The 24,062-nt window shown below is 36.6% G+C and overlaps 1 protein-coding gene across 1 annotated transcript in view; it reads right to left on the bottom strand.

The window, feature by feature from the left end:
- Positions 1–24,062, bottom strand: part of ITGB8 (integrin subunit beta 8) — a 96,811-nt gene that overhangs the window by 6,577 nt on the left and 66,172 nt on the right. Inside the window, exons 7-12 of the mRNA XM_019958522.2 lie at positions 19,789–19,884; positions 16,428–16,517; positions 10,128–10,262; positions 7,062–7,467; positions 4,400–4,625; positions 3,064–3,170 (exon numbers count right to left, since the gene is read on the bottom strand). Of these exons, the coding sequence (XP_019814081.2) occupies positions 3,064–3,170; positions 4,400–4,625; positions 7,062–7,467; positions 10,128–10,262; positions 16,428–16,517; positions 19,789–19,884 (1,060 nt within the window). The remainder of the gene's footprint in view (positions 1–3,063; positions 3,171–4,399; positions 4,626–7,061; positions 7,468–10,127; positions 10,263–16,427; positions 16,518–19,788; positions 19,885–24,062) is intronic.

Genomic DNA, 24,062 nt, shown 5'->3' with positions numbered 1-24,062 from the left:
CATTATTATTACACGTAGCTTCTCCAGGAAATGGGAGTGTACAGTTTGGGACAATACCCAAATCTCTTTCCTCGATTGTTATTAATTTATTTTTTACTTGTCTTTTAACTAAATCTATCATATTCTGCTTCTAAAAATACCACTTTTTGTTTTTTAAGAGCAGATAATTACTAGCTGGAAAAGGAAATGCTGTATTAAGAGGGGCAGGCTAGGTCCCTGTTTTAGCACTGGACCTTTGGCAAGCTCTAGTTGGAAAGTCTACAGCCTCTGTGGCTGCCAGAGGTATTACCCTAATCTAAGAGGAACATGGTTGCATAATACACAAGTATTCCACAGAACTCATCAGCTGCCCCACACTCACAGAGTTACCTCCCAGCCTAAAGTGCCATGTGCTTTTCTGCACATTCTCCAGACTTTGGGGACTTCATCTAACTGTCTGAAAGTCTCCTTGAGAAGGCCTTTCGGGAGGCGACCTAACAAGACTTAGAAAAGCAGTCACCCAGTCATGAGTGATTTCTGTTTGAATTCCCCCGGATGACCAAGCATGCTCTTAAACAGCCAAGAATTCAGTAAAAAGGGCAAGGGCTCATCTCCAAGTGGGAAGACTTAGAGCCAGTTTTTTTTTTTTTTTTCATCATAATGTTAAGGTTCCTTGAAAGAAGTGCTAAAAGGAGACTGGAGGACAACTAATTGGAGTAGAAGCACCAAACCCAAGTGTGAGTCCCCCTGTGTTATGGTCTCATACATAGAGAGAATCCAAGATGCTCTATTAAAAGGTGTTACCTTTGGTAGTGCCCAGGTTCATGACATGCACGCCTTTCATTTCCCTTGGCCAACTTAGAATAGTAATCAGCTAAGGGGGCGCGTGGCTTGATCTCACTTTCTGGCTTCTTTCCTAGTAGGAGTTTAGCCAGGAAAAGCAAAATAACCCTTTAAGTGTGATCAAGTGGATAGATAATAGAGGTGGTTAACAAATGCCCTTTTTCCTCTCCTTGCACCAGAGTTGTGAAGGGGAGGGGAGCCCTCTAGCTATTAATACTAATACATTTTATAAATATTTCTAATGGTTTAGGGTGGAAGACATTTTCAGGATTCAAACCTGTATGCATTTAAAAATTTTTAATTTTGGAGAACCAAAAATTTAGCTCCAGCCATGCCTCTTTTCTTAGTTTAGGTCAAGCAAGGGATTTTCCTAAGGAGCTTTAAGGGAATACATTTTGTTAGCCACACTTAGGTCAAAATAGGTTTATTTACTTAACATAATAAATTACATGTTGACAGTCAGTGCTCTATTTATTAGAAAAGGCACTTGGCTTTTGGGTGTGATTGTTGCAGCCCCATCTGGCAGCACATGGGCTCTTTTCAAATCTAAATTTATTATGGGCTAAGGTTAGTATGGATATCAGGGGAGAGGAAACAAAACTCTGGAGAAAGTTTATTCTTCTGTGCAATCTCTCTAAGACCTAGAATTATTCTTACAGGTTGGAAGAGAGACCAGAAATAATAGTAGCAGTAGGAATGTTCTCAATGAATACATAATTTCAGGCTTCATTTCGAATTCTTATATAGTTTAACATCTTAAACCTGAACAAAAGGAAGGCACTGGCATTTGGGTTCTAGTTAACTTTTGTCCAAAATGGTCTTTGAATGTAGAGTTCACATGTTTCTTTCATTCATGTATCATCTTTTAAATTTTTTTAATGTTCACTGGCTTAATTCACACAACTCTTTGAGGTTGATATTATTTTCATTTTATAGATGAGAAAACTGAGGCTCAGGGAAATTTTGTAAGATGGTTAATACTGCTTAGCTACTATTAAGAGTATCAGTAAACATGCTTAAGCCAAGGTCTTCAGACTAAAATTTCCATACCATTTCCATTGTTCCATCTTTATATTTATTCACCGTGGAAAAAAAGCTGTGCTCTGCTCTGTTGTGTCCGACTCTCTGCAGCCCCATGGACTGTAGCCTACCAGGCTCCTCTGTCCATGGAATTTTCCAGGAAAGAGTACTGGAGCAGGTTGCCATTTCTTACTCCAGGGGATCTTCCCAACCCAGGGATGGAACCCATATCTCTTGCATCTCCTGCATTGGCTAGAAGATTCTTTACCACTAGGGCCACCTGGGAAGCTCTCATTCAACTCTAGATTATATTTGCATCAGAATGAAAATTATTGCCTTTTGAAGGAAGGAATTGCCTTTTGAAGTTATATACTTCTCAAAAGCAGATCATTACTACCTAGAATTTTTTTTTTTTTTTTGCATCACCCGAAACATGAAAGTAAATGTTAGTTTCACATGAGGAAGCTTATGACTGGATGCAGGTTTGGGTTGTGGAGGATAATTATGGCTCCATAGACCGGAGAGTTGATGCTTTCGAACTGTGGTGTTGGAGAAGACTCTTGAGAGTCCCTTGGACTGCAAGGAGATCCAACTAGTCCATTCTAAAGGAGATCAATCCTGGTGTTCTTTGGAAGAACTGATGCTAAAGCTGAAACTCCAATACTTTGGCCACCTCATGCAAAGAGTTAACTCATTGGAAAAGACTCTGATGCTGGGAGGGATTGGGGGCAGGAGGAGAAGGGGATGACAGAGGATGAGATGGCTGGAACGCATCACTGACTTGATGGACGTGAGTCTGAGTGAACTCTGGGAGTTGGTGATGGGCAGGGAGGCCTGGCGTGCTGCAATTCATGGGGTCTCAAAGAGCTGGACACGACTGAGCGACGGAACTGAACTGAACTGAGACCTTGTCTTTAAAGGTGAAATGGACTCTACATAGGAAACGCCTATTCTTGGCTCATGAGGTCTCTCAAGAAAATCTGTTTGGTGTAATTCCATGGAGTTGCATAGCATGTGAATTTAGCTGGGTAGTTGAGATGAGAGATCGAACAGTTTAGTCATACCATGGCAAATATCCTCAAACGGTTTTATAGAGTACCATTTCTGGGAGACTGTAAACATTGAAGCAGTTATTTCTTTTTTTTAGGATGGTTGAGCTTTTTGGGAGAACATGGTTCTCTACAGATACTTCAGGACTTTGATTATTAAACTTTTGTTTACCTGATGTTTGGTCCACATAATGCTGTTCTTTGAGAGCACATGAAGTTTTACACCGATCAAGTATAGCTTGAGACAGATTGTGAGGGTGAAGGCATTGCACACAATTCCTATAAGGGGAAATAGAAGTGAAAACGTTTAATTCTTTAAAAGGTTGTAGCTTGTAGTATTTTCTGTAAACAATAAAATGTCCAAATAGGGTACTTTTTTAGGACAGCAGACTTGTTAAACTGGGAAAGAGACCTGTGACATTTATTTGTAATCTTGGCTGAATTTAATACCAAGCAAAATTACATTCTAGCCACTTAAAATATTGTAATGTATAAAATCAACATAATGATATTTTTTGTATTGAAAATAAAATTTCTAGGAAAAGAATAAGATAGTCTTACTATAAAATCAAAAACAAAACCAGCCAGCACAGCTGTTTTAGAAAATGAATATTATGGTACTACTAGAAAAATTTTGCAATGAATATACAGTTCAAATTCTGATTGAGTTGACTAGAAATACCTCCATCATTATCTTCCTAATGAGTTACATAACCTCTTATGCATAATTGTGAAAACTGGAGAATATCTTTTAAAAAATGAAAAAAACAAATTGTAAGCCAGTTATATTTTGAGTAGTTGTCTTTGAGCAGTTAATTACTGGCACAAAACAACAATGCTGCCATTATTTAATATAACCTTTTACTTATCCATCACTTCTTTCTAGAGTGCTTCATAGCTACTACTCTTTTATCTTTAAAAGAATAAAAATAAAACAATAATAACAGGTAACATTTATTCTATGATTACTGTGCACCAAGTACAAAAGTTTAGGGCTTTTTTGCATGAACATCTAATTTAATTATTTCACAGAATTATAGCACAGTATTATTATTATCTGCATTTTTGATATCATGAAACTAAGGCGCAGAGAATTTAAACAATTTTGTCCTAGATCAAAAAGCTAATTAATAGTAAGCTGGGAAGCAGCCAGCTCCTAAATCATAACATTGTACATCTTAAACTTACACAAGATTATCCATCAATTACATCTCAAGAAAGCTGGGGGGACAGCCCCACTGAATCTTTATTAACACTGAATATTATTCTTTAAAAAAAAAACTTTCAAAAAAGGCAGTGAATACCTAGATAAATTCTCATGCATGATCCAAGATTGGAGTCTAAGTCTTCAAATTCCTAAATTCCTCATTCTGTTCTTTTTTAGCATGATGATAATTTGTCTGGAGAAGATCCAGCAACTTTTTGGTTAAGGTAGGCAAAACAGCAAAGATTCAACATGGCTAAATGAAGGACTGTTTTACGTAGGTTTGGAACCAGAAAACACATACCAGTTTTCACTGCAGCCTGTGTGACATGTGGGACAATGTTCACAGAAACGGCCGATGCTCCTGGGATCAGTGCACTCACACCTGCCACATACACATGTGCCTCTCCCACTACACACTTGGCCCTTTGGACTGACACAGAGCTGGGCAGATGCAGATGGGCACTGGCAGCGATCCCCTTCCCAGCCCCTGAAGCACTGGCATCTGCCGGCCTCACACTCTCCATGCCCTGCAACAAAGATACTCCGAGATCTAAGTTACCGAGATCACTGACTTTGTGAAGCATTTCCAAACATGAATTTCCCTTCCATCCCATGGAAACACACTGACAGTCAAGTGAATGGAAGCAGCATCATTTTCTATTTGTCTGACATAAACAATCCCAGGACTTAGGACTGACTATTTTTAAAGCTGTCCTATTGTAGATAATCTCCCTATGCTAATCTATTGTGCTGACAGTTGTGAATTCTGCCCTGCTGCAGTGGCTGCCCAGCTACTTGAAGGTCACTGTATATTCAGTTCTAAAGTAAAAAGACACAGATATAAAGAAGTAACAGAGGCTGAAGTAATGTTGTCTGATTTGAAATTAGAAAGAAAGGAGTATTTTATGAATAGCTTCCATAATTTTCTCTCCTAGTCGCTCATTATTGCTAAGGGCCTGGGATAACTTTGCATGTCCATTGGGCAAACTCTTCTAAGAGCTTCAGTTCTGCTAGTGCCTTGATTAAAGATGAGATCTCCAGGGAAGCTGAAATAATCCTTTCACATCTTCAGCACATTATGTAGCAGGTTAGTGGTGCATGTCTTAATAAGGTATGTTGTGAAATGTTATTAGGTGGTAAATGAGAGAAAGCAAGAGAGAAATCAGGGTGGTATGTTTGTGCATGTTGGAGTTGAGGAAGAACACTGATTATACTTAGTTAAGTGGGTTTTAGCCTGTAGAAAGTAGCCAAAATTTAATATGTTAATGTGAACTATAAATTTTCAAGAGAGGGTACATTTTCAGGGCTGTATAATGTTTTTCAAGTTTATCTGACCAAAGACTTTTCCTTCCTTCCTTTTTTCCTTCCTTTCTTCTCCCTCCCTCCTCCTTCCCTTCCTTTTCTTTGTTCCCTCAATTTCTGGCTTATGCCCTCTCTCCTTTTATTGTGGAGCATCTTACAGTGTAACTGTTCCATAGCCTCTACTGTTGGATCAGCTCAATTTGTTAACTGTAAAATTAATGATATCCAGGCCAAGCAAATGCCTGCCAGACTCAATTTTCTATATACGGGCTACATGCCTAATACTAGCCCGCTGATCTGTGAACATGTGTTATTATTTTCAAAGGACCTTAGTGAAGAAAATACTTGTCAGCCTACAGTTTGTGGTTATAATTTATATACAAATAATTCAAAGCAGATTCTCAATTTCCTCTGTAACAGTAGTTATCATAGTCATGTAGAAGGACCAATACATTGATTTTTAATATTTTACTGTTAACAGAGACTGGGATTCTCAGTGTCTCAACATTTCAGACTTCATTGAGAGCTTGACAGCTATAGAAAATGATGACCTCAGAATTCTTTCTCTTCCCTGTCCCAATCAGTTTTAGCACTGAAAAACTTAAGACAATAATTATGGGTTTATTCTAAAGTCATCTATAACCCCTTCTACCTAGATGCCAAGTACAGCTGAATAAATTTTTTAGAATATAAAATATTATGTGCATAAGATATAAAGGAAATTTTCCATCCCATGTTTATGTGAAATAGGGCACATTTTTTATTTATACAAGAATAAAAACGTATTTTGTGTATGTTTATTACTTTCCATAAGCTTACTACAATGAAATATTTCATGTTATCAGTAATTTAATATTTGCTTACCAAAATGCAAACATTAAAAAGGTACTTTAATAATAAAAGGATTTAGTACACTACCATAGAAAAATTAAGTAATTAAATAAGTATTTTGCATTAATTTTCAAATGTTGCATATATTTTCTAGAATTTAACCTCTAGGTGGCAGTAAACTGAATTAGCCAAAACATACTTTTGATATTTTTTGTTTTAAATTATTTCATTTTAAATTTTGGTCTGTATGTGGCCTCTGGACTAATCTTGATTTTTTTATAAAACCTGTATTTTCTTGAAGAGTACTGTCCTTTGACAATTCTGTTGCTGGTATTCCAAAAATAAAGTAGACAGGTTTATATACTACAGATTTATAATGCCATCTCTAATAACACATTAAGAATTTTACAGTGAAAGTATATTTTTATAGCTAACTATCCTCTGAACAAGATGAGGGGAGTGACCATTTATGAGGATAAATCAGAGTCTTCTAGAAGAATACCCAGATTATAGAAAATCTGTCAGACATTGTCAGTAATTTCCTTTTCTGGTATATGTCTTTACAAGGTCACAGCATTCTTGAAAATAATAACTAATTTTTGGTTTTAATTTTTAAGTATTTCCTGTACAAAATAATTTAAACTATAAATATCAGAATTATGTGCAGTATATTTGTGGCTATGTCCTAATTTCACAGACTTTGAAAGTTTAAATATCAGATTCAGATTCATGGTTGGTAATTATAAAGGTGTGATTTAAAGATACTTTAACATATATGCTAGCTTAATATACAACTATATAAATAACTGCATGTACATATTTATACTCACCAGCACACAGATTTCCATGATGATATGGACAAGAAAAGTCATCCTTTTCACAGTATTTTCCATACACTTTTCCAAACTTAATTTTGTGACATAAACATTTCCCACAAATGCAAACTCCTCTACCGCTGCAAACAGGTTGATCCTTGTGTGACTTGCAACTTTCAGAAGGAAATGTATCCTCATCAATATGACATTTATTCTCATCACACTGGAAGCACTTGGCATCTAGAAAAGTTTCTTCTACACACTTTCTTTTAGGTCCTCTGCTGTCATCACACTGACAGCTGCAATTTCTGTGTATATGAATTTTAGTGGTTTCATTGAAACCAATAGGTTTGATGATTGCATAGCTCTTTCCTCCTGTGACATCACATTTTTCCATTGTAACTGTTACATTGAAAAGAACCTAAATTTGTGGGTGAGAGGGAAAAAAGTACATTTATATACTTTGTTTTTATTACTAATATTATATATGTTAATGATATTTTAAGTCAATATTATACCATCTATAAGAAATTAATATTTATAAATTACACATGCATTCTTTTTTCATATGTAGACATAACACTACCTTTTAATTTCATTTTATTTCCTTATTAAGGAACTGGAGAGTTAAAGGATACAATGACTGAGACTTGCCTATCATGCACCATTAAATGGACATGGATTCAAACCTATTTGAAAGGTATCTACTTCTAATCATTCATTTATATCCTCAGATGATTTCTTAGCAAACTTGAGAGAGAATAGACCATTTTCTAGATCCAGTCCTTAACTTGTGGAGTTACGACAAATATTTGGCACTAGAGATAGATCAAATAAACTAAAGTCAAGGGCTTCTGCTCTACTGGTTTAAAACCCTGAAATGAACAATTGTCAAATGAACAATTTTTATTTTGTTTGTCTTTTCCTAGAGCCCAGGTAAAGTTTTGGAGTTAAATTTTAGTTTACACATAATGTTAAGAGGAAAACATGGGGCTTTCCCTGATGTTACTCAAGGGAAAAAGATTTAGGACTCTCAACTTTAAAGTCCTAAGATCTCAATACAAGGTCATACATTTTTCTCAGTGGAGATGTTAGTCTGCAACTAATGATCTGGCCTGGCAGGAATTGGTTTCCCCCATGAAACTACATAATTGCTTTCTCTTGCCAAATTCTTCTCAGTTTTTTCTCCACAACACAATTGGCTTAGTGTGTGTATTTATATTTGTTAACTCATCTTATAATCTTCAGGTAATTTGGCAAACAAGGTTTATAATTTTCTTCCATGTTAGACTGAGATATATTACAATTTAAAAATAATTTGTGCTAAGCTTTTTGGTCGGGATGGAGATAGATTAGGTAAATAGATATGGATGGATATATATATATGTGTGTATATATATATATGGAGATATATATATATATATATATATATGACTATATAGAGATTTCCTCTTTCTTATGTATATAGATTATAGATATCCATCCCAACAAAAAAGCCTAACATAAATACATATACACACAAGCACAAACACACACACACAATAAGAAAGATCTAAATTTAGGTTTATATGTTATCTATATCCATGCAGAATTAGAATTAGTCTCATAATATTAAAATCAGTACAACTGATGTCAGACTTGAAATGTTTTTTTCTCTTTAAAATATTAAGGAGTAACAGGTTGTAAGATAATGTGGTCACTGCCAAAATTAAGTAGAGCAAAACTTGGGATTTCTATAATTAAGAGGTCAAATGACTCTTCTTGACAGTCAAACTGTTTATACCACTTTGTTGAAAATGAGGGAAAAAAGGGATGTAGACAAAGAAAAAGAAGTAAGCTAAACCATTCTGCCAAAATTGATTTTGAAAGAAAGAGCTTATTCTAAGAGGGTAATCCTTTCTCAAAAAGTAATAACTGCATTATTTTTTTGGGAGCACAAAAGAAAAAGTTTCTCTATATTCAGTGTAAATAAAACATATTTTTTGTAAACTGGTATAAAATGTCTTTTGGACAAAATTCAAGGAGTGATTATGGAGAAGCCAACAGAACTTGAATTTGAAATAATTAATTTCAAATATACAGTTTGTTGGAGCAACTGTACTATCTGCAGATTCTAAACTTCCCAAGAGGGAAAAGTATATTCTAACTAGAAAGAAAGGAAGATTCTCTTTTATTCAATCTTATTAACAGAATAGTAGTATTTTTAATCTTTCAATAGCTCTTTCTGTATAGCATGATATTAAAATAATTAATAACATCATAGAACCTTAGAGATGGATGGAAGAGTGATTAGAATATTCTAGTTCAAGTTATTTATTTAAAAATGAAGCAACTGATGCCTCACTGAGGTAAATGACTCACTGAAAATCACTTTGTTCTACAAGAATTTCTTTTTAAAGTATATTTCTGTGTGTTTACTCTCTCTTGTGCAAATCCTGGGAGAATCCCTATCTTCCATTGTCCTATTTCCTCATGCTGCTATAATCTGAGTCTCTTTTCCATATTTCATTCCTTTTTAGTTAAATGATGACACTTCTTTTTATTGTTGTCCTTAACAAATTTCCCTACTTCCTAGATCGTTATATTGAGATAATATAAGTGTCCTGGGACAGTCACAAAGTGAAAGATTTTATAATTCTTAATCCTTATCAACAGCTCCATCACTCCCATTCTTCTGTATTGCTTTTACCCTCAGCTTTCACATTTACTCTGAGAATTTTCAGATTTGAAACAAAAAGGTATTAGCATAATATAAGAAGAGACACTTATTGTTCCAGAAGATGTGATTTCCTAACCTATACTGGCTGTGTCATCAATAATAATAAAGTTATTATTATTAAATAAGTATTTAATATGATACATATTTATTTTAAAATAAGTACTAGAGAATTTGAGAGAACAGTCAGTGGAGTTACAACAAGTAGGAACTTTAGGAATAGACAATGAAAGTTACTTTGAAGTGTAAATGAGATTCTTAAGATCAGTAGTAAGCAAAGTTTTCAGAATGGTTTGAGTTTTCTGTGAGAAAGCATGCCAAACAAGTTAATTTACTTTAAATCGGAAAAACGCACACCCACATACTTCATCATTGCTTGTCACATTTCCGCATCCGTCTGTGCCTGGCTTTCTGGTCCCATCTGGACAAATGGCAGTAATGTTAAAGTAGATGCCTTTCACCTGGTTTTCCACCTGAACTTTCACTTCTGAAATGAGTTTCTGCAGAGATGACATTTTTTAGTTGTATACTATAGCAGTTTCAAATGTAAGCAACTAAACAAAAGTCAAGTTTATCATATCATTCTAGATTTAATTTTTTAACTAAATCAAAGAGTCTGCCTTTATAAAATCTTGATTAAAAACAGTATTTCCACATAATGACCTAGCTACATTTGAAATACATAAAAAAAATACTAAAGGATTAGATTATCTGTGTTCAAACTGCTCTATTTTTTTCACGTATTTCCATGACTGCATTTTGATCACTTCAGAGACATTTCTCACTCAGCCTGTGTTACAAAAATAATCATTTTAATCCAATAATATTTATATTTTGTGATAAAATTTGAAGAAAGCATTGAGAATACATACACAATATGATACATCATAGCACATAAATCTTAACAGCTTAAAGTCTGGAACACGCTTCTGACATGTACTGCTATTAAAACAACATTTCAGTTTCAGATACTTAAGACTATCATGGAATCTAAAATGTCTTACTGATACAGAATTGAAAGGTAAATTTTGTGGAGGCCATTTCTATACTGTAGGTATAAGAAATACCTGCCAGTTATGGCCCTGTAAATTCTCCAAGAATGGCCTAGGATTTTTGCCAAATCCCTGGAGCTTGCTTATTGTTTCAGTTCTTAATACTGAAATAGGGCCTCTTACTGGGCAGAAAATCATTCACTCATTTATTCACTTATATATACAGTCATTCAAAAAACATGTATGTATTGCCAGTTATGCTGATTATGTGTATCAAGCACAGCCTAATTTCTTCCCATCTCAGTTCCAAAAGTTATAGCTATATTAAATATATTCTGTGGATCTGTGTGAATTTCATCTGATAAAACTTAGAGTCTACCACATGCAAAAATCCTTAACTTATTTTTGTAAACAAAAGGAAAGGGAAAAGATGAAGTATGTAAGAAAAGAGAGTGAGCAACATGGTACGAAGGAAAAAGATATCCCCATGGCTTCCAGTTCTTTACTTGAGTAATTTTTCTTTTTCAACTGTATAGTCAACAAAGAGATTAATAACTGATCATGGAATTATAGTAGTAAATCCTTAGAGTAAAATACTTCCTCAAATTAGTAAATTCTATTTGAATTAGGTAAGACTATATGAGTCACATTTTTTATCAACCAGAGAATCCATACATTGTAATCACTTAATTAAACAGTTTCAGGAAAAAATAGAAAACTTCTCCTGCTCAGTCATGTCTGACTCTTTGTCACCCGATGGACTGTAGCCCACCAGGCTCCTCTGTCCATGGGGATTCTCCAGGCAAGAATACTGGAGTGGGTTGCCATTTCCTTCTCCAGAGGATCTTCCCAACCTAGGGATTGAACCTTCATCTCTTGTGTTGCAGGTGGATTCTTTACTACTGAGCCACCTGGGGTTCCCAGGTGGATGGTATACTAATGGTATTGATATGGTGATGATTTGACAAATCAGAAGGAAATTCTGAATACCATCAGTGTTCTTTTTGCCTTTTTGAAATCCTGTTTCCCTTAAAACCTTAAGCTAGTTATATCAGTGTTTTTTCAAGCATGATATGAAGACAAATATCTAAAATTTTGCCCAGTTTTGAGATTAAGAAATTGTTTGACAGTCTTTTTTTTTCTTCTTTTTTTAAAAACGAATTTATTTATTTTAGTTGGAGGCTAGTTACTTTACAATATTGTGGTTGTTTTTGCCATATATTGGCATGAATTGGCCATGGGTAAGAAGAGATGGCAAGAATACACAGAAGAACTGTACAAAAAAGATCTTCATGACCCAGATAATCACGATGGTGTGATCACTGACCTAGAGCCAGACATCCTGGAATGTGAAGTCAAGTGGGCCTTAGAAAGCATCACTACGAACAAAGCTAGTGGAGGCGACGGAATTCCAGTTGAGCTATTCCAAATCCTGAAAGATGATGCTGTGAAAGTGCTGCCCTCAATATGCCAGCAAATTTGGAAAACTCAGCAGTGGCCACAGGACTGGAAACGTCAGTTTTCATTCCAATCTCAAAGAAAGGCCATGCCAAAGAATACTCAAACTACTGCACAATTGCACTCATCTCACACGCTAGTAAAGTCATGCTCAAAATTCTCCAAGCCAGGCTTTAGCAATATGTGAACCGTGAACTTCCTGATGTTCAAGCTGGTTTTAGAAAAGGCAGAGGAACCAGAGATCAAATTGCCAACATCTGCTGGATCATGGAAAAAGCAAGAGAGTTCCAGAAAAGCATCTATTTCTGCTTTATTGACTATGCCAAAGCCTTTGACTGTGTGGATCACAATAAACTGTGGAAAATTCATCAAGAGATGGGAATTCCAGACCACCTGATTTGCCTCTTGAGAAATTTGTATGCAGGTCAGGAAGCAACAGTTAGAACTGGACATGGAACAACAGACTGGTTCCAAATAGGAAAAGGAGTTCGTCAAGGCTGTATATTGTCACCCTGTTTATTTAACTTATATGCAGAGTACATCATGAGAAACGCTTGACTGGAAAAGGACAAGCTGGAATCAAGATTGCCGGGAGAAATATCAATAACCTCAGATATGCAGATGCTGCTGCTGCTGCTGCTAAGTCGCTTCAGTCCTATCCGACTCTGTGCGACCCCATAGACGGAAGCCCACCTGGCTCCCCCGTCCTTGGGATTCTCTAGGCAAGAACACTGGAGTGGGCCGCCATTTCCTTCTCCAATGCGTGAAAGGGAAAAGTGAAAGTGAAGTCACTCAGTCGTGTCCGACTCTTAGCGACCCCATGGACTGCAGCCTACCAGGCTCCGCCATCCATGGGATTTTCCAGGCAAGAGTACTGGAATGGGGTGCCATTGCCTTCTCCTTATGCAGATGGCACCACCCTTATGGCAGAAAGTGAAGAGAAACTAAAAACCCTCTTGATGAAAGTGAAAGTGGAGAGTGAAAAAGTTGGCTTAAAGCTCAACCTTCATAAAACGAAGATCATGGATCTGGTCCCATCACTTCATGGGAAATAGATGGGGAAGCAGTGGAAACAGTGTCAGACTTTTTCTGGGCTCCAAAATCACTACAGATGGTGACTGCAGCCATGAAATTAAAAGACGCTTACTCCTTGGAAGGAAAGTTATGACCAACCTAGATAGCATATTCAAAAGCAGAGACATTACTTTGCCAACAAAGGTTCGTCTAGTCAAGGCTATGGTTTTTCCTGTGGTCATGTGTGGATGTGCGAGTTGGACTGTGAAGAAGGCTGACCGCCAAAGAATTGATGCTTTTGAACTGTGGTGTTGGAGAAGACTCTTGAGAGTCCCTTGGACTGCAAGGAGATCCAACCAGTCCATTCTGAAGGAGATCAGCCCTGGGATTTCTTTGGAAGGAATGATGCTAAAGCTGAAACTCCAGTACTTTGGCCACCTCATGTGAAGAGTTGACTCATTGGAAAAGACTCTGATGCTGGGAGGGATTGGGGGCAGGAGGAGAAGGGATGACAGAGGATGAGATGGCTGGATGGCATCACTGACTTGACGGACATGAGTCTGAGTGAACTCCGGGAGTTGGTGATGGACAGGGAGGCCTGGTGTGCTGCAATTTATGGGGTTGCAAAGAGTCAGACATGACTGAGCAACTGATCTGATCTGATCTGATATCAGGTATCCACCATCCCGAATCCCCTTCCCTCCTCCCTCCCCAAGTTTCAGACAGTATTAAGCTTGCCTTTTAATATCTAACAGGTGCAGAGACAGACTTTATTTTTTATGAAGTGTAATTCCTTTTATTCAATATAATTTATTTTTTATTTCAGTTAAATTAAGGTTAAGTATATATTTAATATGTATAGTTTTAAATTAGTTTTTATTTAGTTTTAATTTTTATATAGTTTTAATTTTGATGGCAATGTAAAGGATAAAAAATAAAATGCAATCACATTCACCATGTACTAAATTTGTATGTAATTTTACAAAAGTCTTAAAAATGAAATGCAAAGAATTACAAAGTAGAATAAAATATTAGTTTTTTTCTTCAATGAATGAATGGTTTCTGTTGGACTGTGAAGATGAAATGAATTTTCAGAAAAAATTTTAAAGTACAGACATATAAAATTATAACAGAATCCCAGCTTAAGGATGTTGGTTAGAGTTTTTGTTGATTTTGTTAGTATTTTCAAAATTGTTTAAGGTTAATCAGAACTACAATTAGATAATGCATACAGACCTAACCTAGCAAATAAAGAACATGAAAAAAAAAAAAAGCTATTGTTTCCTTTTCCATGGGTCTAATTTGATACATAGGAAAGTTTATCAACTTATATTTTTTCTAAGGGGTTATATGTGGGTTCATATTATGAAAAATAGGGTGATTTCAAATACTGTAAGCTCCTTTCTTATTTTGATTATCCTTGGGAGCAAACTACTGTTGTAGTTGTAATGAGTTGTACACAGGTCTGATTTTCCTAGTCAAGATGTCCCTCCAGTCCTATTAATGCTTTCTTTTTGGTAACAGTGATAAAAAAAATTGTAATTAAAGATGCTTTTCGTATTTCATCCAACATAGTCTTGTTGGACATAGAACAATTACTTGCAAAACAAACAAACAAAAAACCTTGCAAGATTTGTTTTCCTTTTAAAGAAAGAAAGTTTAAACAAGTCCTTCACTTTCTATTCTGTATCCACTTCTGCCTTTTTCTTTTGTACCTGAGTTGAAAGCAGATGTTCCATGAAGGAAATGTGAAGCCTGAGATTTCTAACAATACTTGGGCTACTGTTAATACAGTTCAACTCTACTGTGTCAGGAAGGCAATAAGAGAATTTGAAGAAGTGAGAGTTTGTCAATAGCACATAAATTCAAGATAGAACAAAGCATATCTTTGAACACCATGTGAAAAAAGAAAACAGACTATATAATACAGAAGAAAGCACCTGAAAGTTAGAATTTAGGAAAACCTAGGTTCTGGTTCTGCTTCTTTTGCTTGTTAGCTGTTTGACCTTTGGTTAATTTGCTTAGCTTCTTTGAAATTCTACAAATACACAATGGGAGTACTAATACTGCCTTATAGGTTGGTTGAATGGATTGAATGAGGTCATGTATGGAAAATAACTAGTTTGTAGTGGTATTAAACGGAGAAGGCAATGGCACCCCACTCCAGTACTCTTGCCTGGAAAATCCCATGGACGGAGGAGCCTGGTAGGCTGCAGTCCATGGGGTCGCTAGGAGTCGGACACGACTGAGCGACTTAGCAGCAGCAGCAGTGGTATTAAAATGACAGTTACTGTTTTTACAGTGTCCTAAAAGAGATTATTCTATCCAGGAATGACCTAGGTTAAGAGTACAGATATTTCTTTAACTTTGTATTTAGCACCTACTCTTCACAACTTGGGAACAGCGTACAACTGTCATCTCAATAAAATAGTATATCTCTTAAGGTAATTCTTTGAATCAAACTGAACAACCTAGTGATGATCTAGGACACCCTAACAAAATTCTCCTAGTAGTCTCCATATCTCAGTTCATTTTTTTCTGGAAAGTTGCTATTTAAATAACACAGTAGATTGATTATGGCACTGGAAATTATGATATTTCTTGGTAATAAAGTATATTCTATGGCTGTGACTTGGTGACTCTCAGAACATTTAATAAGGAAGGAAATTTAGTAGTCTTTAGCTCAAGAAGGCAATGGCACCCCACTCCAGTACTCTTGCCTGGAAAATCCCATGGACGGAGGAGCTGGTGGGCTGCAGTCCATGGTGTCGCAAAGAGTCGGACACGACTGAACGACTTCACTTTCACTTTCCACTTTCTTGCATTGGAGAAGGAAATGGCAACCCACTCCAGTGTTCTTGCCTGGAGAATCCCAGGGACAGGGGAGCCTGGTGGGCTGCCGTCTATGGGGTTGCACGGAGTCGGACATGACTGAAGCGACTTAGCAGCAGTAGCAGCAGCTCAACCTGAATTTAGTAAACTGTGTCAAAGGACATAGTGAAACACAGAAAGCTGAAATGACTTTACCAAGGTTCTGTAACTAGTTAGTGATAGAGCCAGGGCTAACTCAGGTTCCTAATTCCTAATCTAATGTTTTTCCACCACTCCTCTCAAGATGATAGAGCATTAGTTTGTACCTTGCTATAGAAATTGGGATTAAAAGTTTATTTGAAAAAAAAAATGTGTACAATATATACATACCTGATAGGCTTCTACAACCAGATTATTGAGGTTTGCAGCCTTTGATTCTATTTCACCAGCAATGGTGCCAGGCAAGAGGGGTAGAAGGTCCTAGAAAACATACCAATAGCATTCACTAAATTACAACTATGTACAGTGGCTTAGCAATCAAGAAGTATTTAAAAATCTTATAGGTATCAATGGAAGATGAGTCACTGCATGAATAAAAAAGTTAAAACACAAGAAAAAATATAAGCAACTAACTAAAGCAGCTAAAACATATATACCTGAAACGATATGTATTTGTATGTGCATGAGTGTGTGTGAGTACCCAAGTTACATGCTAACTTAAACCTTAAAGTATAGACCACAGAACCTGGTCCCAAGAGATTTAAAAATGAAAACGGTTCTGAGGGCAAATAAATTTGATAAGTTCTGCATATGGTTTCTTCTACATAGAGACTCAAAATGTATACCCCTGCAATTCAGAAATAATTTAGCATTATTATAATAATTCCACATTCTCTAACATTTACTTAATTACAAAACTGTTTTCTCATGTAACATAAATATTTTGCAGAACTGCTTTTCCATGGAGCGGTCTTTAGGACATGCTTGTCCAGACAGGAGAAAAAAAATCAAAGTCACAAATGGAAGTTTCATTGAACAGGTGTTCTGATGGTCCATAAAAAAATGGACTCTAGGTATTCCTAGTGAGAAAATGAGAATTAGTAAAGGCTTAAAGGTTTACCGAAGTTGTAGATTAACTAAGAATAGAGAAGTAACTAGTTTTACTAGAGTGAATGCTGCATATTTATATGGAATCAGATTATGAAAAGTCTTGAAATGCATTTATATATCATTTTATCATTCACAATATCACTGAGTTCTTGCTGTATGACGGCTACTACTTGAACAATAAGCTACTACAAATAATTTAGTACTTCAGGTATAAGGGAAATATATTTGTCAGACATTTTAAAAGTCCATTTATATAACTTTTATTAAGTAGCATCACATGCCACTTTGGAAACGCTAAATTATTAGGCCACATAGTTTCTACCCTTAAGGATCTTACAGGAATGTAAATGACAGTTTCAAAAAATGATGTTCCCATGAAGCAATGGTCATATATATGGACCCTAATTCGAGGGATACAGAGCAGGCATTTGGGGGCTGGGGAAATTTGTCAGGGACTGTTTCCTGGAGGAGGTGATTCATGAGTTGTGTCTTCAAGGATGAGTAAGAGTTAACAACTAATAATGGAGAAAGGCTTCCAGGGATGGGAGATAAATAGCAAGAACAGAGTTACAAAGAAAAGAAAGAGCCTGGTGAGTGTGTTCACAAGAGAATTAGAAGCACGACTGGAGGGACAAGTTTAAGGCAGACTGCTTTGGGGGATGAGGTCAGCGAGGCAAGCAGGGACCCACTAGCCTCATGTGCCATAATAAAGGCTTGATCCTCTAGATCAGAGGAAACCACTGGAGCACTTTACTCAAAGTGTGATTCAAATAGCTCATCCTGCAGCCAGGTGAAAGGTGGATTTGGGAGATGGGTTAGGAAGGTGTTACAACTCAGACAAAGGTGATTAATAAAAATGTCTGTGAGCAACCAAACTGGGTGACTGCATGGCATACACAGGACTCAGCAGAGTTTGTTACGCTTTTAGAATCCATTGATTTTTACTTTGCATGCAATTCAGTTAATAACAAACCTGGTTTTATGGTTTAACAGTCAGTAGAAATTTTCTTAAAGGAGTAGGAAGAAACTGCTAGAGCCAATATCACCATCAAGAAGTAATAAATAGCAGACAAAAAAGAGCAAAACAATAAAAAGCTGCTCAGTGAGTTGAAATTCAATTTGAAATTTAAGCTTAGAGGTTAAGAACACAGGATTTAGGCTGTTAGGAAAGTATATAACCTCCCTAAATGCATTTGTTTCCTTCATCTTTAAAGTGGGCATATTAGTAATATTATCCTTCTTGTTAAGAGTTTTAAGAGTATCAAATGAATTAATGTTAATAAACTCAGTGCTTGACAACAGTAAGTACTCAAAAAGTGGGAGCTGTTACTATTGTTAGTAAAGTGATTTGGGCATTTAATTTGAGTCCGAGCTCTACTTCTGTGGATATAACAGCTGTTTCCTTAAAACGAATTCCATGGTATGTAAATTTTGGAAAACAGGGAATTACATCTTCACTGTAGGAAAGAAATGATACAATTGCTAAGGGATGAAATGATATAATTAAAGTAGCACTTTCAGATGATAAATGTAGTAGTCAGATATTAGGGAAACTGGTGACGGGAACACCAGCTTTGTGGCAAATGCAAATGAATTCAAGTAGCTGTTGAAACCAAAAGAAAAAATAGTTTATCTGAAATATTAAAAAAAAATAAGTAAAGGACATTGTGGGTACAAGGTAAAAGCAAAGACAACAAGGGAGATGAAGATCCAGTGACCAGACGTGTAAAGAAAATTAGGGTATCACGCCATTGTAGAAATGAAGAAAAGAGAGTTTCCTGGAAAAAAGAATCTAAAAGACTGCAAGGAAAGCTTTAGCAGGATCACAGAAGTTCTATTTTGGGGGTGACAGGAGGAATCCCATGGGGTGCTGCCAGAGTGACACAGGTGTCAAATGTCTATTCTGCTTGTAGGACTCACCCGGCTGAAAAGATTCTGGACAAAACCAAAATTATTCTTATGTAGCAAGGCTTTGACTGAGTCAGCCACTTCCATGGCTCCTCTTATTCCTTTATTAGATGACCTAGACAAAATCTAGGTATGTTGGTGCTAGATTTGTTGAAAAATACTGATGCTCCCCAATCTAATCTATTATAAAGATATGCCCATGGACTAGAATAAGCAGAAATGTGGACATGGTATAGTTGGGGTGTGAACTACGTTTCACCTGATAAAAGTCTTCTCCAATATTGTCACAGTCAGTACCAAGTCTGTCTACAATGCGGGAGACCGAGGTTTGATCCCTGGGTCAGGAAGATCCCCTGGAGAAGGAAATGGCAACCCACTCCAGTACTCTTGCCTGGAAAATCCCATGGATGGAGGAGCCCAGTAGGCTACAGTCCATGGGTTCGAAAAGAGTCAGACATGACTGAGCGACTTCACTTCATTTGACTTCAGTACCAAGTACTATCAGTGCCCTCACTAGATTCTAATTTTAGGTTTGCAAACATAGAATTTGTATTTATTTATACTTAAATGTTAACTTAGGGCACTGTGTAGTATACATTAGTTAATATAGTGTTAAATTTAGATTGTACAAAGTATAAGAACCCCAGAATCCTTACCTGGGGTTCTGAGAAGTATTCTAATTTTAACTACAGATGCAAACATTTTAATTTTTACATTTTGGGAGTTAACATACCTTATACCAATGAAACTGTTTTCCTTGAACTGCAAAGATGACATTAATATTGTTGTCTATTAACTTTTCTGAAAGTTGGCCTAGTGAGGGATGTTCCTGTAATGAGAAATGAGAAAATGAGATAAAGAAGGGAGTGAAATTTAGTGCATCAGTTCCATACACTTCCAAACATCTGTTATACAGAGAACTGTATGATTAACATAAAAATGTATTGGGTTGGGAAGGATTATTGTTTTACTAGAGGCATTTAAATTACTAAAAAAAATAAGGTTAACATCAAAGTATTAAGGATATTTTAAAGACAAAACTGCCATAAAAATATCAGAAGCTCAGAAAAATTAAGAGGGTTGCATTCAACATAGTACAAAGTCTTTAGTACCTTTTAGGTTAACGTTGGATTCCAAGTGACATAATTAAAAGATTATCTAATATTCAGAATCAGAGACATATTAGTGACAATCACATTCTGAGGTGAAATTCAGTAACAAGTGTTGAAATGCAAATATATTAATGTATATATGCATATGTATTTGATGGGCTTTCCAGGTGGCGCTAGTGGTAAAGAACCTGCCTGCCAATGCAGGAGACACAAGAGACCCAGGTTCAGTCTCTGGGTTGGAAAGATCTCCTGGAGGAGAGCCCAGCAACCCACTTCAGTATTCTTGCCTAGAGAATTCCAGGGACAGAGGAGCCTGCTGGGCTACAGTCCATAAGGTTGCAGAGTCGGACACAACTGAAGCATCTTAGCATGCATGTGTGCAATATATATTTGCTGTGTAACATGGTGTAATACAAAGTCTATTTAAAAGAAGAAAATCCTGTATTCAAATCCTGGGTTGTCAGTTTATGATAAAAATTGTATCTAGCTGTACTAGGAATATTTTCTAATGGCAACAACTGCTTTTCAAATATTTTTGCTTTGACAAAAAATAATAAGTGTTTGCCAAGCATTCCCCCTTCTTAATTTTTAAAACCATTCATATTTTATGGAAAAATTAATCCACATGTTTTTGACCAGCTTATACTTAACACACATAAAATCAATATTTAAAAAGCAGTCCAAAATGTAAGCAGTTTTTGGAGCCTTCTTAATCTCTTTCTCCTTCTCAAGAACAGGGAAAATTATTTTTTCTCAGAAGATCATTAAGAAGGTCAGTGTATTTTTAAGCTTAAAAGAACACATTTTTTAACCCTATAAAGAACTGTTTTAAAAGAAAATTTTAAGTACCTTGAGGCCAATTTGTTAAAGTTACAAATGCTTAACAGATGTTTAAATAAACCATTGTTAACAAGAGAGTTGTAGATTAATGGCCATTGTTGAACCCTTTCCCCTTTCTCCCATGAAGCACAGTATCTTTTAAGTATTAAGTATTTTACCTTTTATGTCTTGTATTTCACTAGCAGAAATACTCCCTCTCAGCCAGCTGTCCTGGTTTGGTGACGTCACTACTTCTCAGCCTTAACTCCCCCTGTGCTGCTGCTGCTAAGTCACTTCAGTCGTGTCCGACTCTGTGCGACCCCATAGACAGAAGCCCACCAGGCTCCCCCGTCCCTGGGATTCTCCAGGCAAGAACACTGGAGTGGGTTGCCATTTCCTTCTCCAATGCAGGAAAGTGAAAAGTGAAAGTGAAGTCTCTCAGTCGTATCCAACTCTTAGCGACCCCATGGACTGCAGCCTACCAGGCTCCTCCGTCCATGGGATTTTCCAGGCAAGAGTACTGGAGTGGGGTGCCATCGCCTTCTCCATAACTCCCCCTCTATCTAACCCATTACATATTGTTTCTCTAAACATTGAAAAAAATTAATAGAGATAACAAGAATTTCACGGCCAAAAGGGAGAAGAGAAAGCATTGTGCCAAAGCAGCGCCTAAGTAGTTAAGGGCAAAAGGATTCCTTTCACATTTTTCTTCTTCACCAACACCTTCACTGTGATTTGTGAGAAATAACTTAAAATGTCAAAAGGAAAGAGGAGGTAAGAAGGATTAAACGGAAACAGTTTTGGTTAAAGAAATAACGGTGTAGAGATGTATGAATTTTAATAATGTACCTATGTAGTGACAAAAAATAAGCATTTAAGATTCTCCATAAAAGTGAGATTCATTATAAAAAGGCTTTGACTAAAGCATTACTTGAGTAATAGCAACTATTACCTAAAATGAGATTTGGGGTTTGTATCTGAACAGATGAAAGTTTCCATGCATAAATTATTAAAACTTGTAAAAAAACACTTTATACTGAACCTAATAGTGACCCACTTCACATTTATATTTAAAAAAAATGCAATTGTATTTAAAATTCAGGGCTCTCTCTGTTGAGCTGTATGAGATAGGACAAATGACCTCTCTGTGCTCAGTCTTCTCAACTATCAGTTTATAACCTGTGTTTCTTCTTTACCTAAAAATGATGATTTATATTATTTGTGAGAGGCTTCCCTGGTGGCTCAGATGGTGAGGTGTCTGCCTACAATGCGAGAGACCTGGGTTTGATTCCTGGGTCGGGGGAGGGGTCCCCTGGAGGAGGAAATGGCGATCCACTCCAGCACTCTTGCCTGGAGGGTCCCATGGATGGAGGAGCATGATAGGCTACGGTCCATGGGGTCGCAAAGAGTCGGACACGGCTGAGTGACTTCACTTTCACTTTCCTCGTATTTTATAAATATCTCTCCAGTTATAGCAAAATATTTTTTCTTTCTGCAAATCATACATACACCTGTGGTAGGTTGAATAATTTCTTCCCAAAACTTAGGTCTACTCAGAAACTCAGAAATTAGGAAGAGGTAGGGAAGGATTTTTCTCTGGAATCTTCAAAAGGAGTGTGGCCTTGCTGACAACTTGATCCCTAACCTCTAGCCCTCAAAACTGTGGGAGAATTAATTTCTGTTGTGTTAAGCCACCAGTACTTTCTTATGGTAGTTCTAGGAAATTAATATAATGGCTTACAATTGTTTTTAACCATTGTAATTACTCTTTTAACTTGTTCATCTTCGCCATAGTTTAGTTCTCCCAGTGATGTTCTTTTTCAGTAGTGTGTCCCCTGTATTACTCATAACCCGGTAAGCAGAAGTCTATTAATAGTTATTAAAATGAATGAATGAATAACTCAAAAAAAAGTTATACGATAATATAGAATTTGAAGTATTGCATATCATAATAAGATATGAAAAAATGTCTTGGTTAAGTGAAAGCACACAATTATCTGGATTATTTTTTCATTACTTTTTATAAATCGATTTTTAGATGACAGATCATGAAAACAATCTGATAGCACAGATTTATTTAAAGATGAAGACTTATGTTTTGTCAGTCTCCATCTCTCCCATTGGCCTGTTTTTCTATCTATATGGCTGCACAGTAATAATCTCATAGGCCCGTGTTTCTCATCAGTGGCACTATTTACATTTTGTGTTGTGGTATGGGACTGTCCTGTGTGTTATAAGATACTCAGCGATGTTCCTAGCCTCTACCTATTAGATGCCAATATGTCCCTCCTCCCCTAGTTGTAACAACCAAAATACCTGTGGACATTGAAATATCTTCATGGAGGCAGGATACAAAATTGTTCTGGCTGAGAGCCATACCAGGAGCAGGGCCCTGGAAACAGACCACTTGGGGCTTCAACTCTTGGTTCTGCAACTATTAGCTCCATGACACTAGGAATCTGTCTTTACCTCTCTGTGATATAGTTTTTATATATGTAAAAGAGGTATAAATACTAGTATCTAGTATCTACTTCGCAGGGTTATGGTGGGGATTAAATGGGTTAACATGTGTTTAATTTACCATTTTCTAATTATTAAGCCCAAATTAATGATAAGTAGGGGCTCATGATTTTGGGTAGAATCCGGGAGTTGGTGATGGACAGGGAGGCCTGGCGTGCTGCGGTTCATGGTCACAAAGAGTCGGACACGACTGAGTGACTGAGCTGAACTGAACTCAGGGGCTCATGTCCTGATGTCACATTGCTTGTCATTTACCTAGACACTGCTATGTTGGGCTGTGTGACCACAGACAAGTTCCTGATTCTTTTAGTGCTTCCATCTTCTCACTTATAAAATGGAGGTAATAGCAATATCTATACTTCACTGGGATGTTGGATGGTGCTCCCCAAGTGTAAAGGAGCAAATACCATAGCTGCTTAATAAAAGACAGCTTTCAGTAAAAGACATTTGGAGACCATTACTAAAGGCTAGATGCTGGGCTGTTGGATATGCTTTGACTTGCCTCATGTATTTACCTTTTGCACCTGGTTCCTGAAGTGTTTGAATTTGTGGCTCC

Source organism: Bos indicus, chromosome 4 (assembly GCF_029378745.1).
Source record: "Bos indicus isolate NIAB-ARS_2022 breed Sahiwal x Tharparkar chromosome 4, NIAB-ARS_B.indTharparkar_mat_pri_1.0, whole genome shotgun sequence".
In the NCBI taxonomy this organism is placed as follows: Eukaryota; Metazoa; Chordata; class Mammalia; order Artiodactyla; family Bovidae; genus Bos; species Bos indicus.
Note: the sequence above shows the minus strand (reverse complement) of the source record. Positions and strands in the feature narration are given on the sequence as shown.